We start from the raw sequence: 14,988 nt of genomic DNA on the forward strand, positions 1-14,988 counted from the left end.
CACCCTCAGTACTTAAATGGGAAATGCAGAGAAAGACATTATTAATTCCTTGACATTCATGGTATGCTAATGCCAAGAGCTCCTGGTCTACACATTATGTAACGACAAAAGCAGTAGGATACTGGTAACGCAAAATAGAATCATCAATACACCAAATTATTAATACAGCTTAATTACGATTCTAAATGTATTCATTACTCCCTTATCCCACTACAGGCTGGGAATAACCTGGTTGCAGAGTATGCACCTGGCATGCTTGAAGGCCTGAGTATGCTTCATAGTAGTGGCAAAATGAATGAATGAATGAATGAATGAATGAATGAATGAAAAAAGAAATCTATTACTTGTGAAAAAGATTGGACAGCTCTATAAGCTGTATACTTACAGCTTAAACAACTTCAACAATCAGTTAAAGACATTTTCCTCACAGTGAGGATGCAACAGCCTTAAAGCAAAATCAATAGGCCTTGGCAGGTCTGAACTGCTAACTGAACCTTACAGCATGACTAGACCTCAGTCCTATTCTGTCTATCTCATCTTCTCAATCAACACTGTTTTATTAGGGGCCTTCCAGAACAACTTCCTCCCAATAATATATTCACTTCTTAAAACTGATCATCCCTTAACTTACTTGCAAAGCTAAAGTTTTAAAGATGCGAGAGTGTGCATAAGTAAGTATACTTTTTTAAGTATATAAAAAAACAACAAACCATCAAAATGAAACTAAAATGAGCAAGGCAACCTGCCCACACACAAAGATGGCTTAACATGGACGGCCACTCACGCAGACAATGCATGCTCACAGATCAGTGTTTCTCATGTATCCAGGGCAAATGAAAACCTCTAGTAAAGTTATAACCTAATACCACTGGCACTTTGCAATCTACCAGCATTTCACTTAACCCAAATATGACAACAGAGACAAATCTTATAGAACTGTCACAGAATTAAAACAAAATAAGATGAAAGTAAACACATAAACTAGAAAACAGAAATAAGTTCTCAAACTGTCTAACGGATACATTCTACTATGTCATAAAGGTGATGCAGATTACTCTTGAGCTCCCAGAAAAGTGACTGAAATACCATCTGTGCTGCCACCAGGAGCCACATACAAGTCTGTGGCCCTAAGCAGCAGGAGCGTGTTACCATCAAAGGCCAGGCAGATGTCTCTGGTCTGGTCTGCTCCCTGGAGATATACTGATATCTAAGAACTGGGAAGAATGGGCCCCACCTATCCCTGACCTGGCCATAGCAGGAGAGCTGGCCCTGGAGTCCTGAGAGCAGGAAAGCTGGCCTTGCCCCTCATTAGCTGCAGCACTCAGGAGACCAGGCCCTGGCCCTCACCTAACAGCACAGTAGAGCTGACCATGGTGGGCACTGGTAAAGAGGGAACCAAGGGCATGAGCAGAAAGCTGGCCCCACCATTTGGCTGCTGTGAGCTGACAAGAACAAGAAAGAGATGACGTCCCCCCCTCCCTACCCTGCTACTACCTACACCAGGCAGGAGGGCTGGCTGTGAGGTCATCAGAGATGGCTCTGGCTCTCACCTGCTGTAGCTCTCAGGAGAGCAGGCTCTGTACCTCACCTGGGCAGCATAGCAGAGCTGGCTGTGGACATAGGTTACAGGTGAGCTGGCCCTGCCTCTTGTTCGCTATGTAGTAGCAATGGCGAGGGAGAAAGCCCCTCCCCTCCCTTTGTCCTCTCCACCAGCAGTAGGTGGCAGACTTGACACTGATGGGGTCTTGAGAGCAGGAGCTGGTCCTGCCTGTCACCGTCACCTGCGGTGGCACTCAGGAGACAAGGCCCTGCATCTCACCTAGGCAGCACAGTAGCACTAGCCATGGATGTGGAAGTTGATGGTGAGCTGGCCCTGTCTCTTGCCTGCTGGGCAGTGGCACAGACAAGGGAGGAATGTCCGCCTTCCCTCCCCAACCCTTCACCATCTATGGCAGGCGGAAGAGCTGGTCCCAGGGTCGTAGGAGTAGGAAAACTGGCCATGTTCCTCACTGGCAGACCCTACACCTCAACTGGGCAGGGTAGAGCTGACTCTGGTTTCAGGGGTGAGGTGGGGACTATTGCTGGCGAGCTAGCTCTCAGGGCCTAAGTGCAGGAGATCTGGCAGGCTGACTAGCTCAGATACCTCTCAGGCCCAGATGATCAAGGGCTTTGAATTGGCCCACCCCAACATCTATCCTATTGGTGAACTGCTGGAGTGCAAGATGGAGCGAGTCCTACAAATCCTAAACCATAGGATCTCCATGACACAGGGCAACAACAGGATATCTGAGAGGATGCCCAGTAAGGTTCCAGTATTAATAGGGTGTAGAAGTCAGAGGCCTTGTACTAGACCAATGAGTCATTGCAATGAACGTTTGCAAACAAAGAAGTGTGGACAAAAGGGTATAGTGTGTGGAACACACCGAGACACACTACAGCTTCCACAATGAGTGTTTTTTTCTGTTGAGGGGGAGGTAGCCAGGATGGAGGGTAGGTATGGGGGAGGGGAAATAAGTGGGAAGGGTGTATGATATAAAATTCACAAAGAACCAATATTAAGCCTTAAACTTCATTAACTGGTAAACAGATTTAAAATCTACTCTGGGAAACAATACACATCTCCTCCAACACAGGAAACTGAGCTATTCAGTAAGTATGGCTATCCGCCATATTCCTTGTTGTTACGGCCACATTTAGTACTGCGTACCCTCGGAGAGCCCTAAGGACAGTGCTGAGTAAGTACAGCTGCCAGCTGAGGTGAGCACCCAAAGGGCTGTAAACCTGCCACGGGAACACAGTACTGTGTCACAACGGAGATGAAAACAAATTTCCAGAACAACTCCAGGGGCCAGAAGGGGATCCTCTGACTCAGCGAGTATCTATTAAATTTTTTTTTTATGTACATGCTAACACCCCCCCCCAAACCAAACCAACCAGCCAGCCAAACAATCCAAAGACAAGTAAGGGCTTACACACGTGGGTTGAAAGGGAATGGATGGGAGTGGAGGGAATGAAACTCTGTGTTTGGGGGGGGGGAGGAGGAGAAGAATCTTCCCCTGAAAATGTGACATTTCAGTTGAAATGTAAAGGGGGATATGGAAAGAGCTGTGTCTTTAAGACTGAGGGAACTGTGTCTCCGTAAGTCAAAACAGTTTACTTGATGTCTACAAAAAGGCTGGAGGGTTCACAAAAACTTCTATGCTCTGCTTCTCTTAACAGTGCCACGATTCACTTACTTCCAGTGCTCAACTATGCCTTTCTCAGAACATATTCTAATCTGGTTGTGCTACTGCATTTTTTCCATTACATGAACTAAGCAGAAATGAGGTTTAGAAAATACACATGAAAAAGTATTTACCATGTTTCACAAAACGAAATTACTTTTGAGCAATGTTCTAGTTTTCTCTCTGCAGCAAAGCAGAACTTCCATGCCAAATTCTTCAACAGGCCCCTTAAGATCACTCTCCAGTGACAAGGACAAATGAATGCTGCTAATGGTTTTTAGATTTAAAGCAACAACTCTCATATAAAACAAAAATTTCCTTGACATTTGCCAAACTATTCCTCTCTAGACAAACCGCATCCTTGTTTTAAGATTTTTTTTAACTAGATTGTCCAAGTGAACACTTTTTACTTTGAATGCAAACCAACAGAAGAGATCGTTTTAGGGAGAATGAGTAGAGTGCCAAAAGAGTATTTTCTACTTCCTGAAACTTAGCCCACATTGAATTACTGACCCTTTTGGCAACATGGACGAATCTCATTACTATATAAATGGCTAACAACCATTTAGAAAGAAAAAATCTTTATAATGAATGGTTGGTCTTTATTACTAACTTAATGTTTTTTTAGTTTTAAAATGCTTTATTAGTATATGTGCGTGGTGTGTGTGGACATGTGCTGTGTGTCCCTGTCAGGCTGTGGTTCTCTTTTCCACCTTGCTATAGGTTCTGGACACTGCACTAGTCTCCAGGACTGTGTGATAGGACTATATATGCCTGCTGAGCTAGTAATGGCCCTGAAAGCACTGTTAGTTTAGCACTCCTCTCTGCTATGCAACACCTGCTTGGCATTACCCTTTCTCTCTGTATTACAGATCCCTTTGGTTGATGACACCATTCTGTAAGAAACTTACAGACAAAAGGGAGAATGGGAAGCATTATGAAATTGAGTATGAAAAGAACAGTGAAATCTTACTTTCCAACATCTTCAGCAGCTTCTGTCTCATCAAATGTACAGTATGTTGTAAGAACTTGTTTTTTAAAAGCTGTTCTATTTTCCATGAATAGAAAAGGATTCTAAAATCAAGGAAAGTTAAGTCCTGAAAACTCAAGACCTAATTAATTTCAAATGAAGTTAAAATTAAAAAATACCAGTATAGGATACAAATTAGCAGTAAATCCTCCTCTTTCTACATGTTTCAGTACTAAAGATCTGAAATGAAAAACAAAAATGAACCATTTGCCTATAATACGAACTAAATAGTCAATAAGTCATATGAGGTTTGCTTCATATTTTCTTTTTTAAATATAATTTAATTTTATTTTATGTGGATTAATGTGAAGGTGTAGATCCCTTGGAATTGGTGGTAGTGCGCTGCCATGTGGGTGCTGGGAATTGAACCCAGGTCCTTTCGAAGAGCAGACAGTGCTCTTAACCACCGAGCCATCTCTCCAGTCCCCTCATATTTTAAAAAAACCATGTATAAGGGTTGGAGAGGTGGCTCAGGGGTTAAGAGTGCTTGCTTTACAAGCCTGAGGATGGGAATTTGGATGCCAACATCTATGTCACAAGCTGGGCATCTGGAAATGTCTTCAACTCCAAGGAGTCTGACACCCTTTAGGTACATATGCGCATATGTACTAAAGCAGTGTACACGCACGTAAGTGCACACACATATAAACTTAAATAATAAAACAAAAAAACACGTATGCTTTGACAGATCAAGTTTACTCAAATGGTTTGCTACTGAACAAAACTGTCATTACCAGAAAAGGACAATTTTCAAGCTGGAAACTGAGTCATAATTACATATGTGATTAGCTTCATTTGTCAAGTCTACCTAGTGTTTATACCAAATGTTCCATATCTTCTCATTCTAGATGTTCTTCACAGAACAAAGTAAGAATGAACCATATGAGAACTACCAACACATAAAATCATGCAGATGTTTAAATATATGGTCTCAACAGAATCATACCAATCCCCAACTACTTGTTTATAAAGTAACAGGCCTTCATCTGCAAAACTCAGTTTGGCCTCAAACTCATGATCCTCTCGTCTCTATTTCCTGAGGGCTAAGATATATGTATGTATCACATATTCAACTTCCCTTTGGTTTTTAATTTGTGCACATATTTGAAGGAGAAGGAGGTGAAATGTAACAAACCATAGGTTTGTATTTCAGCGCTATTAAGTCCACAAGGGAGGAGACAAAGTCCATTGTATCCCTTGTTAGGAGTCTAGCACCAAGCACAGGGCTAAGTAAATGTTGGTGTCAGCTGAGACACTGAAAGAAAACTGCAGGCTGTAGAGCTGAATCATGCAAAATTTCCACACAAGTACATTTATTATATTCAAACAGAAGTAAAAGAACACTGTTGAACAATGGGGAAAGCCAGAAAAAGACCATCTGATTAGTTCAATAAACAACCATGTGCTAGCAGGGCGTGATGCTGCACACTTTTCCATCAGGCAGAGCAGGTAGATCTTTGGAGGTTCCAGGCCACCCAGAATCACATAGTGAGACCCATCTCAACAGAGCAAAGTTTCTACTCAACTGCTTGCTTTTGTAATGTTCAGAAGTATACAATGGTGTGCAGATGTGGTTAGAAGGTAAGATGGGATCATTCTGCAGGGGAGGAGAGGAGTTCACATAAGCACCTGCTCACCTAGGAGTCAACGGAAGTATCTCAAGTCAACTGATTGGTATTTTAGTCTGTAAAAATTAAGTAGACAGACATACAGGCCCAGCCCGGAGCAGGGGTTATTAAGTAATATACGGCAAACCCTGAGGGAGCTCACTCCACTGAACTCAAGAGTATAGTGTGAAAAAATTAAACAGACATCTTTATATGGCTCCATATTTAAGAGAGAGCAGCCAACGAAACAAAGCACAGAAATTCAGGAAGAGGTAAAGAAAGGCTGGGAAGAGTTTCCAGAGCAGAAATAACTAGCATCTTAATCACAAAATCAAGATGCAGTCTGAGAAGTACAGAGAAGAAAACTTATGGGACACTGTCAAGTAGGTGAGGACAGAGACAACAGCACCCTAAAAACTGACAGCAGCAGTGGGGTCCTTCTCCTGGGGTAACGAAAAAGACACAGTAACAGTGAAAAGTGAGACTCCAAGATGCAAGCGCATACAAAAAGAAAGGGAGCCTGGGAGACCAACCAAGACAAACAAACAAGCAAACAAAAAGTTCCAGTGTTTTCTGTATTTTCTACAAATTAACATCTTCACATCAGAGTTTTGACCCAAAAGGAATGGCAGTGCTTCAGGGCCCGAGGCTGGAAGAGAAGGAGCTGTCTCCAACTCAACACCTCTCCAGAGTCTACTCACTAACTTTCTTTTTCTCCGCATACACAGAGGTTCACAAATTACACGGCTCTGTGAACACACAAGAATGTATGCTCACATATAGCTTAAACTTCTGTACTAAATTTCCACTAGAAAACGATTAGAGAACAAAGATCCCAGAGCTAGAAATAATAGCATAAGAATTAATTTGTCATTTTTCTCATTCCTAATTTTAAAAATTAACTTTTTCCTAGAAGGTGACAGATTATGGCATTTAACATTGAAAAACAAATTCAGTGAGAAGATAATTCAGAATGAGTAAACTTTGAATTAGCAAGTTGAGCAGGTATACCTGGCAATGCTAGGAGGACACATTAGACAACCGGGGCTGTTATGAAGGAGTCCTTGGGACTCTAAGTCAGATTTCTACCTCTAGGGCCCCTGGTTCTCAAAGTAGGTGGGTTAAAGACATCACTTCACTCAAAAGGAAACAGACTGGAATCTAAACACAGAAGAGCCTTTTGAGAACTGAGGGTCACCAATTCTCAGTCTAATGATCCTATATAACAAAAGGTTTATTTGTAAGAACTTACAGATCACAAAGACACAGTTTTTATAACTCCTTTATCCTTTTTTTTCCCCCAAATTACATTTCCAAATATGGGTACAGCTAGGCTATGATCTTAAAAAAAAAAAATGTGGTGGCCATTAACTACATTATGCTATGTCTTAAATACAGTGTCAAATACATCTCTACCCCACCAGAAGAATCCCAGGACATCCCACAATGTTCTGATTATCATGTTTTCTCTGAGACCTCAGACTGCTGCTATGACAGACAGATGTTTCTATACCGCCTCTGAGTCTGCCTTTTAGTCACTAACAATGTAAAGACTTTAAAGATATCTGAAACAAATAACACTTATATTCTCAGAAATTGCTCCCTTGAAGTCTACTGCAAGTAACTACATAAACGGTAGAAAAGAGATGTGTAGTGGGATGAGAAACAAATGTTTATCAATTGAAGAATCTCGACAGAGGCAAACCAAACTTATTTTGATGGATCTTAAATATGTATCACCCACAGCATTTCCTATATCTTTACATACAAATTTAAAAGGAGAGCTTATTCTGGACCTCTTTTAAATCAGATATTCAACAAAGCATTATTCTTATTTTGTTGAGAAAACCTATACTGTTATTAAATACTTTTGGAACTTATTAATACTGTAATATATAAAGACATAAACTCTTATCAAATAATAAATACAAAACTGTCATGCACTAAGTAAGCTAAATTTCCACACTTAAACAATTCATTTAGGTAAACAATAATAATTAACTGAATAATTATTAATTATTATATTGGTTAATTAATAATTAACCAATAATTAACTGAAGGCACTCATCAGAATTCACACCAACAGTCTACTACCTGGAAGCCTGGATCAATGCCATCAGTTAATATATTAAACTTCACACTGTAACACATTGATTTTGTCAGTCCTTAAAAGCATTACTAAAATAGCTAAAACATGTATTTACCATATGGCCAATTTCTAAATTAACTGTACACTCTATGGGGAACCTAGAGACAAAAGGCCCATTTAACACGAAAAGCATTTCAGGTGGAAAGGGAAACACTTCTTTACCTAATTTTTTTTCAGCTTAGAAATTTTACACATGCACTTTAGAAAATACTTTGCATTTCATAAAAATGACTGATTCGGAAAGAGCAACAACTACGAATAACAAAAACACAGTGACATCACTCACCTAAATAGGGAATGCAAGGTGTCATCTTTAAGCTACTTATATAGTCTCTGAGTCTTTTGTAGTTATCTTCTTTACTCATTACATATTCTAATTTTTCAAAAGTAGTTTTGTCTTTTCGACTTAATAACTAAAAAACAAATAGAAAAGCCTAAGTTATTTACAAGTTCCATTTTTATTGTAGCAAAGATAAGAACGGAAGCTGTATTTATTTAAAGTCCAAAGTCTAATTTCAAAATTATACTTTCCATAATTTTTGTGTTAGAACATAAACAAAATCAGACACATGTATTAATAATTCCAAGTATTTATAAATTCACTTTCATATGCACACAAATGCACTAAGTGACAAACTGTTACACACTCATCTTTACTACTTTATGTAATTAAGCAATATTTGTTGTTCTTTTCTAATTTAAAATAATGTGTATACACACAGCTCAAATGCTCAAATATTTTAATTAACTGCCTCCTCAAAAAAAATCATTCTTTCATACTCTCTAAGAAACACTCAATTTTGTGATGTAAGTGACAACTTTTCCAGACAAGTCAAGCTGTGGCTTGTCAACAGGAGCAGGAAGTCTCCACTGAGTAATTTTTTTTAACTTCTGACGTTTTTTTCACCAGCACTTATAACAGGTAACATTAACAAGAGCTTGTTTCTGGCGGCCTGAAAAGACGACGTGCAGTGCATCTCCTGTGAGACCACTGCAAATAAGCAAGGAAGTAAAAGACGAGCAAGGTTAGCACCCACAATGCTAACTCAAATTTGCCAGGTGTCTGTGTGTTCTGTCATTCTACAGACTGGAAAACTTTCTTTCCTTAAGCCTCTGAAGTTACTATTCTGTCACAGCAATGACAGTGATGACAACGATGACGAGAAAGCAATAGACTTTGAAAACACACTAGCAGAGGACATGTTTCACTCCAGAAACAAAGACTAGGGAATCCGTAAAGAAGGAATTGACCAAGTAGAAAAATGCAGCAGGGCAAATGTTCAACCCTACAGCTGATGTGCAATACCCAGGGGAAATGATGATATGAACTGAGCTTTGGAGAATTTGGGGAGGCTCACCCACGTGGCCTTGCTCATGGTAGTCCACGTGGCTACTCCTCTGAGCTACCTCTGCTGAACAATTGCGAGTTCTCTGCGCTGTACTTTACATTCCTAACATCTCTGGTTTTCTGGGGTCCTCACTGCAGCTTTAGCTTCATTCTCACAACCGCATACACTTCAATTTTAGGGTATGTATGCAGAGATCTTCTAATCTTATTTAAATATACTGCTTGAAATATTGGTGGAAGCTTCCACGACCCTACAACTCTTGTATTCTATACATGGGCAACTCTGAAGTTTCTCACACGCGTGATCTGTACCATAACCCATGGCTGCAACAGCCTCTGAAAGTCTACATGACTGACATGAAAAACTCTTCCAGGGAAGTGACTCTTTAGGAGACTGTCTGGAAGCATCCCCCAGGAGTCTCTTTTTAAAACAGAAGCCTGAGCTTATGGTGAGTGGGGTCTTCCATTACTAAAGGTGCACAGTGCTTGGTTTGTTTTCAGTGCTGCTAATCTTTTTAGCAATAGCACACCTTCCTTGATCTCAACTGTAACAAACCTGCAAGTCTTTAAAAACTTTCTGTTCTGCCTTTTGTTCCTTTTGTTCCTATGCCACTGCTGAAAAATTGGTGCACCTAAAAATTTCCTCTGCCAGATTAATTAGTGCATTAGCAGCAAACTCAGCCTTCTACAAAGTTTCAAGGCATGGACAGAATACAGCAGTTTTGTATCAGAATGTAAAGTGAATGGCCTCTGACCTCATGAGTTTCATCTTTACACACATCTGAATCTCTACCCTGGTCTTCTAAGTTCCAACCATAACTGCCTCATTAAGCTCCACGCTTAGGATTCTAAACTTCCTCTGGGCTGTTTCTCCACTTTTCCCAAACTGCTCACAAACTAACTCCACAGGCCCTGAAACATACCAGCAGGTACAGTTACAGCGACAGTCCTGGCTCTTGGGACCACCATTAGGTATGACAAAACTTGAGATATGAGATACATCTACACGCAAGGAAGAACATATTTAACTGCGGCCCCACTGCTTTGGGTCTGTGATGAGGTAGACATGGCAGAGAACATGTGCTTACCTCATGGTAATTTAGGAATGTGTGTGTATGAGGGACCACCCTCAATGACGGAACTTCCTTCCACTAGAATGTGCACTGCTTCCTAAAAGACTTTCCCACGTGATCTTATAGGAGGCATTTACTGTCTTAGGTTAAATCTGAAATGTCCCTTTCATGGCCTAATTTGTTTCAGCACCTGAGCTAGTGGTATATTTGGGGAGGCTGTGGAATCTTTGGGACTTATGTCTTGGCCAGAAGAAATGAGTTGCGGAGCAAGCCTTGAAGGTTATGCCTGCTTCCTGTACTGACTTGGGCTCCGTTTCATTGAACAGCCTTGATGAAGGAGCTCCAGCTGTGACTTCTAAATTCACCTTCCTCTCTCAAGCTGTTTCAAAATCAGGTGTTGCACAGCAACAGGAAAAGGTAACTATTACATGTAACACTTCTATATGCCACTATCCAGTAACCCCTTTCTCATCTCTCCCAGGCTCTGGCCACCACTGTTCTATTGTCTCTAGGCCGCTCAAATAAATAGAATCCTATTAATCATTTTACGCCTGTACATTTCACATGGTGCATCTGTACGGCACGCCTTGCAGAGTGTCCTTTGTAAGGATGAATGATACTGTTACTTTATATATACAGCACATCACACTCCTCTACCATTCATCTACTTACAGATGCCTGGATTATTTCTACTTTTTGGCTGCTGCAAACATTTGTGCAAAAGTATGTTTATATCTGTGCTTTCAATTCTTTTGGGCACAAGTCCAGAAGCAGAACTACTGGACTGCATGATAATTCTGCTTAATTTTTAGGGGACTTTTCACTGTTTTTTAATAAATTCTTTTAAAATAATTTAGTTTTCCATATAGACAAGCAAATTAATCTAAACAATTACCCTCCCCCATTCCTCATCAAAAAATTTTTTTCTTATTTTATTACAGCAGCTAAGTGCCCTGTGTTGAACAAAAACAGTGAAAATAAGCACCTTTTTCTTTAATATTGAGAGAATGTTCCTAATATTTCACTTAGTAATAGGGTATTATAAGCTTTCTGACCCCAAACAGACAAAAGCCCTCAAGATTTTCCTCAACCCCAATGGGTACAAAACAGCCGCCTTCTTCCGCCGACCTGAGACCGTCTATACTCTGCCCAGACCTTCCCACCTACAGCTACTGTAACGCAGAGTCGCTCGGATAACCTCCGCCCTTCGCCTTCCCCATCCACCTCAGCAAGCACCCTTTCCTCCCTACAGACCCTGCAAAAGCCTGTGCGGGGCTTAGACCTAATTCTTATTTCTTGAGCTTTCAAAATCTCTCCAAGCTTATCATCCCATTTTCTTCTCCCAAGTCCTCAGCACCTATAAAGTTACGGGACTGATTCACTGGCCAGTAGATTTTGTGTGACGTCGGGAGTCTACGTTTGTGCTGTCCATACAATGGCCGCCAGCCAACAGACCTTAGTACTTGCAGTGTAGTTAGTAGTGCTGAGGAACAGTTAGATTTAATGATTTGAAATTAGCAGTCACCCAGGGCTACTATTTTAGACAAGAGAACACCGAGAAGTAACACTGTATGTTACTGTCATTTAAGACCTGCAAGCAACTTCCTCTTAAGTCTTTACAATTTTAGAAGCTGGGGGGGGGGAAGAGCCTGTGAACCATCACTTCCCTTATAAGTATTACTGCTCACAATCTTTTTGCCATTTTTCCCGCTTTTCTGTCCTCTTAAAACACAGCAGGGATTTTACTGTGACTTTCGTGGTCCCTGTCATGTGTCACTTCTTTTTCACTGTTTATCATTTCTCACCTTTTTTGCTTGACTCAGTTTCCTAGTCTTTCAATGAGACAACTCTTAAATTCCCTCTTTACTTCTTGTGACCTAGATCTCTCCGGTACAAACACTTAGGCTGAAAAGCCTCCGGTTTAGTTAAATACATCCCTCACCAGTACCCATATTTACATGGAGCCTGAACCTAGAAAGTACCTTAACTGTTGGCGGCTTTCACTTTAAATTCATGACCAAAACTCTTCTTTATAAAGCTCACTAATCTTCCATGCCTCCCTAGACACAGCACTTTCATACTCTCCTGGATGACATGTCCTTCCTTCTTTCTTCTAACTTCCAAAAGCTTTCTTTCAAAATTCTCAACAAAAGACTTTGGTTGTAAAGAACCAAAGCAGCCAGAGGAACTTTTACAGACCCCCCACCACCCAATCTGCCATTTCACCTGCAGCTCTAACCAGGTGCACCTGCATGGAAAAATATTCCTTGAACACTTCAGGGCTGAACTTTTTTCATCTAATTAAGGATATATCTGTAGTAATTATTTTTTCTCACCATCTCTCCAGCCCTACTACACCATTTCAACCAGCACAAAACTCAAAGGTCACAGATCCCATCTCCAAAAATCGAAAAACATTATGGCATAAACCTTTAGTTTCCCATTTCTCTCTATCTACTTCCAGGTCCACAGCAAACTTTCTCAAAGGTAATGTTTACGCCATCTTAAATAGAGGTGTCAAAGAATAACATGCAAGACAATTTAAGAATTCTTATTTGTAACCATGATGTTCACCTAAGACTTAGAAAACAAAACAAAACAAATAAAATCTTCACACAGAAGTCTAATGTTTCATTAAACTCTGCAGGGTTACTCACCGCCCACGTCTTGGTCAACCGGAAAATTGGTGCACTCTGTAAGCCGGAAACCACAGCCATAAGTGCATGAAGATTATTAAGTTCATATAGTTTCTGAAATTTAAGAACAGGAGGAAGAAGTGTTGGTTTTGTTGTTGTTGTTGTTACTTTAAAGAAAATGAATGCAGGAAAATACAGAAGAACACAATTTAGGCAGTGGACAGTATACCAGTATTTATTGCTGTTGCTGTCATTGTTGAGAACTGCCTTCTAGGATACCCAGTAAAATTATTTTTGGCCCATAATATAATGTCCATGTTCTACTTTAACATTTTTCACCCACACTCTGGTAATAACCCCAGCTCTAAACTGGCAATATATTTTCAAAGCTGAAGCTATGGCTTGGTACCAAGGTTAACTGGCATGACCGTAATGGCCATGCACTTAGTTCTGGGGAGCACCTGCATCTCTGGCAGTGAAATATGACTGGTTGTCTACTTCCTGGACCAAGCCACAAGAAAGAGCCCATGCAGGCTGGTTTCTTGCCCAGTGCTCCTAACATCCCAGGGCTAGAGTTAAAAAAAAAAAAAATGTTGTCTTTAGTTCCTTGCTTCATTTCCTGATTCTTTATACCCAAGACCCTAAATCATTTGTCTCTAGTTCATTAAGGAATATTGTTCTTACAGTATGCACACATCAAAAATTACGTTCTACTAATTTCTCAAGAAGCCCACTTTACACTGCTAGTGATTTCTCAAATCTGTCAAACCACATAACACTTCTACCCTAAAAGCAGCATCTAAATACCAGTCATTTTACAGTTAGTCATTTTACCAGACAACTCCTATGATGGGCATTTAATTTAAAACCCCCAAAAAAGCAAATAAAAACAAAACAACAGACATGAAACAGGATATAAACCTTCACAGAAGATTATATAATTTAGCCGGTAGACTAGCCATTAAATCAATGTACACTAAACATTTACTGGCAACTAAATAACACGTTAGACTTGATATATGCCAAAATATGCAGAGGACCTAGAAGGAAAAGAAGAGATTCCACTTTGCCACTTCGGCCTCCACTTGAGCCTGAGTCCGCAGTCATCGTCATGCCTGACGTTTTCAGACTTGGCCAGTCCCGCCAATAAAGTAAGCCAGTTACCTTCTGTTTTATATTTGACTCTTTATACGAGTTTATACAGAATGCTACCAGTTCTGTCTTGCTAGAGAATACTGACTAAAACAGGTATTAAAGGAAAAGTCCTACTTGAGATTTTATCACAGGCTGAATACAAAGGGCAAAGTGTCCGAAGCTGATTGAATACTGATAAGGACCACATTTGGGAACTGGGCCTGCAACAGAAGCAAAAGCTGTCAAATGGAAGTCAGAGTCTGGAGAGAAATTTACTTATTTGGTAGAAAAATGGTAGGTTATATGGACAAAAACATATAAATAAATGAAAAATCTACAAAAGATATCAGGGGGAAAAAAAGAAATTTAGAATCTATGGGAAAAGCCATTACTTTCTCTAGTTCAAAACTAGTACTTACTTAGCTTCTCACAAAGAATGTTTTTAAAAATTCCTATAACATTTTTGTAAAAAGGCTAGTCCTGCCACCTAGTGCCACAGAATGTTAGAATACGATTGTTTCCTCGTGCTCAGGAAAAATACAGGAAGAATCCCAACTTGAATAGCAAACAGATGGAATTGAATAAAAGACCCAGAAATGAACCCACACACCTATGGATACTTGATTGTTGACAAAGAAGCTAAAACCATACAATGGAAAAAAAGACAGCATCTTCAACAAATGGAGCTGGTCTACCTGGATGTCTACATGTAGAAAAATGCAAATAAATCCATATTTATTACCCTGCACAAAACTAAAGTCTAAGTGGATCAAAGACCTCAACATAA

The 14,988-nt window shown here is 40.1% G+C and overlaps 1 protein-coding gene across 15 annotated transcripts in view; it reads right to left on the reverse strand.

Annotated features, from left to right (window-relative positions):
- Positions 1-14,988, reverse strand: part of Ralgps2 (Ral GEF with PH domain and SH3 binding motif 2) — a 123,793-nt gene that overhangs the window by 49,213 nt on the left and 59,592 nt on the right. For all 15 annotated transcript variants that reach the window (XM_060364505.1, XM_060364504.1, XM_060364500.1 and 12 more), the window contains 2 exons: positions 13,089-13,181; positions 8,297-8,423 (listed from right to left, as the gene is read on the reverse strand). In XM_060364505.1, the coding sequence (XP_060220488.1) occupies positions 8,297-8,423; positions 13,089-13,181 (220 nt within the window). The remainder of the gene's footprint in view (positions 1-8,296; positions 8,424-13,088; positions 13,182-14,988) is intronic.

This window comes from Meriones unguiculatus, chromosome 11 (assembly GCF_030254825.1).
Source record: "Meriones unguiculatus strain TT.TT164.6M chromosome 11, Bangor_MerUng_6.1, whole genome shotgun sequence".
Taxonomy (NCBI): domain Eukaryota; kingdom Metazoa; phylum Chordata; class Mammalia; order Rodentia; family Muridae; genus Meriones; species Meriones unguiculatus.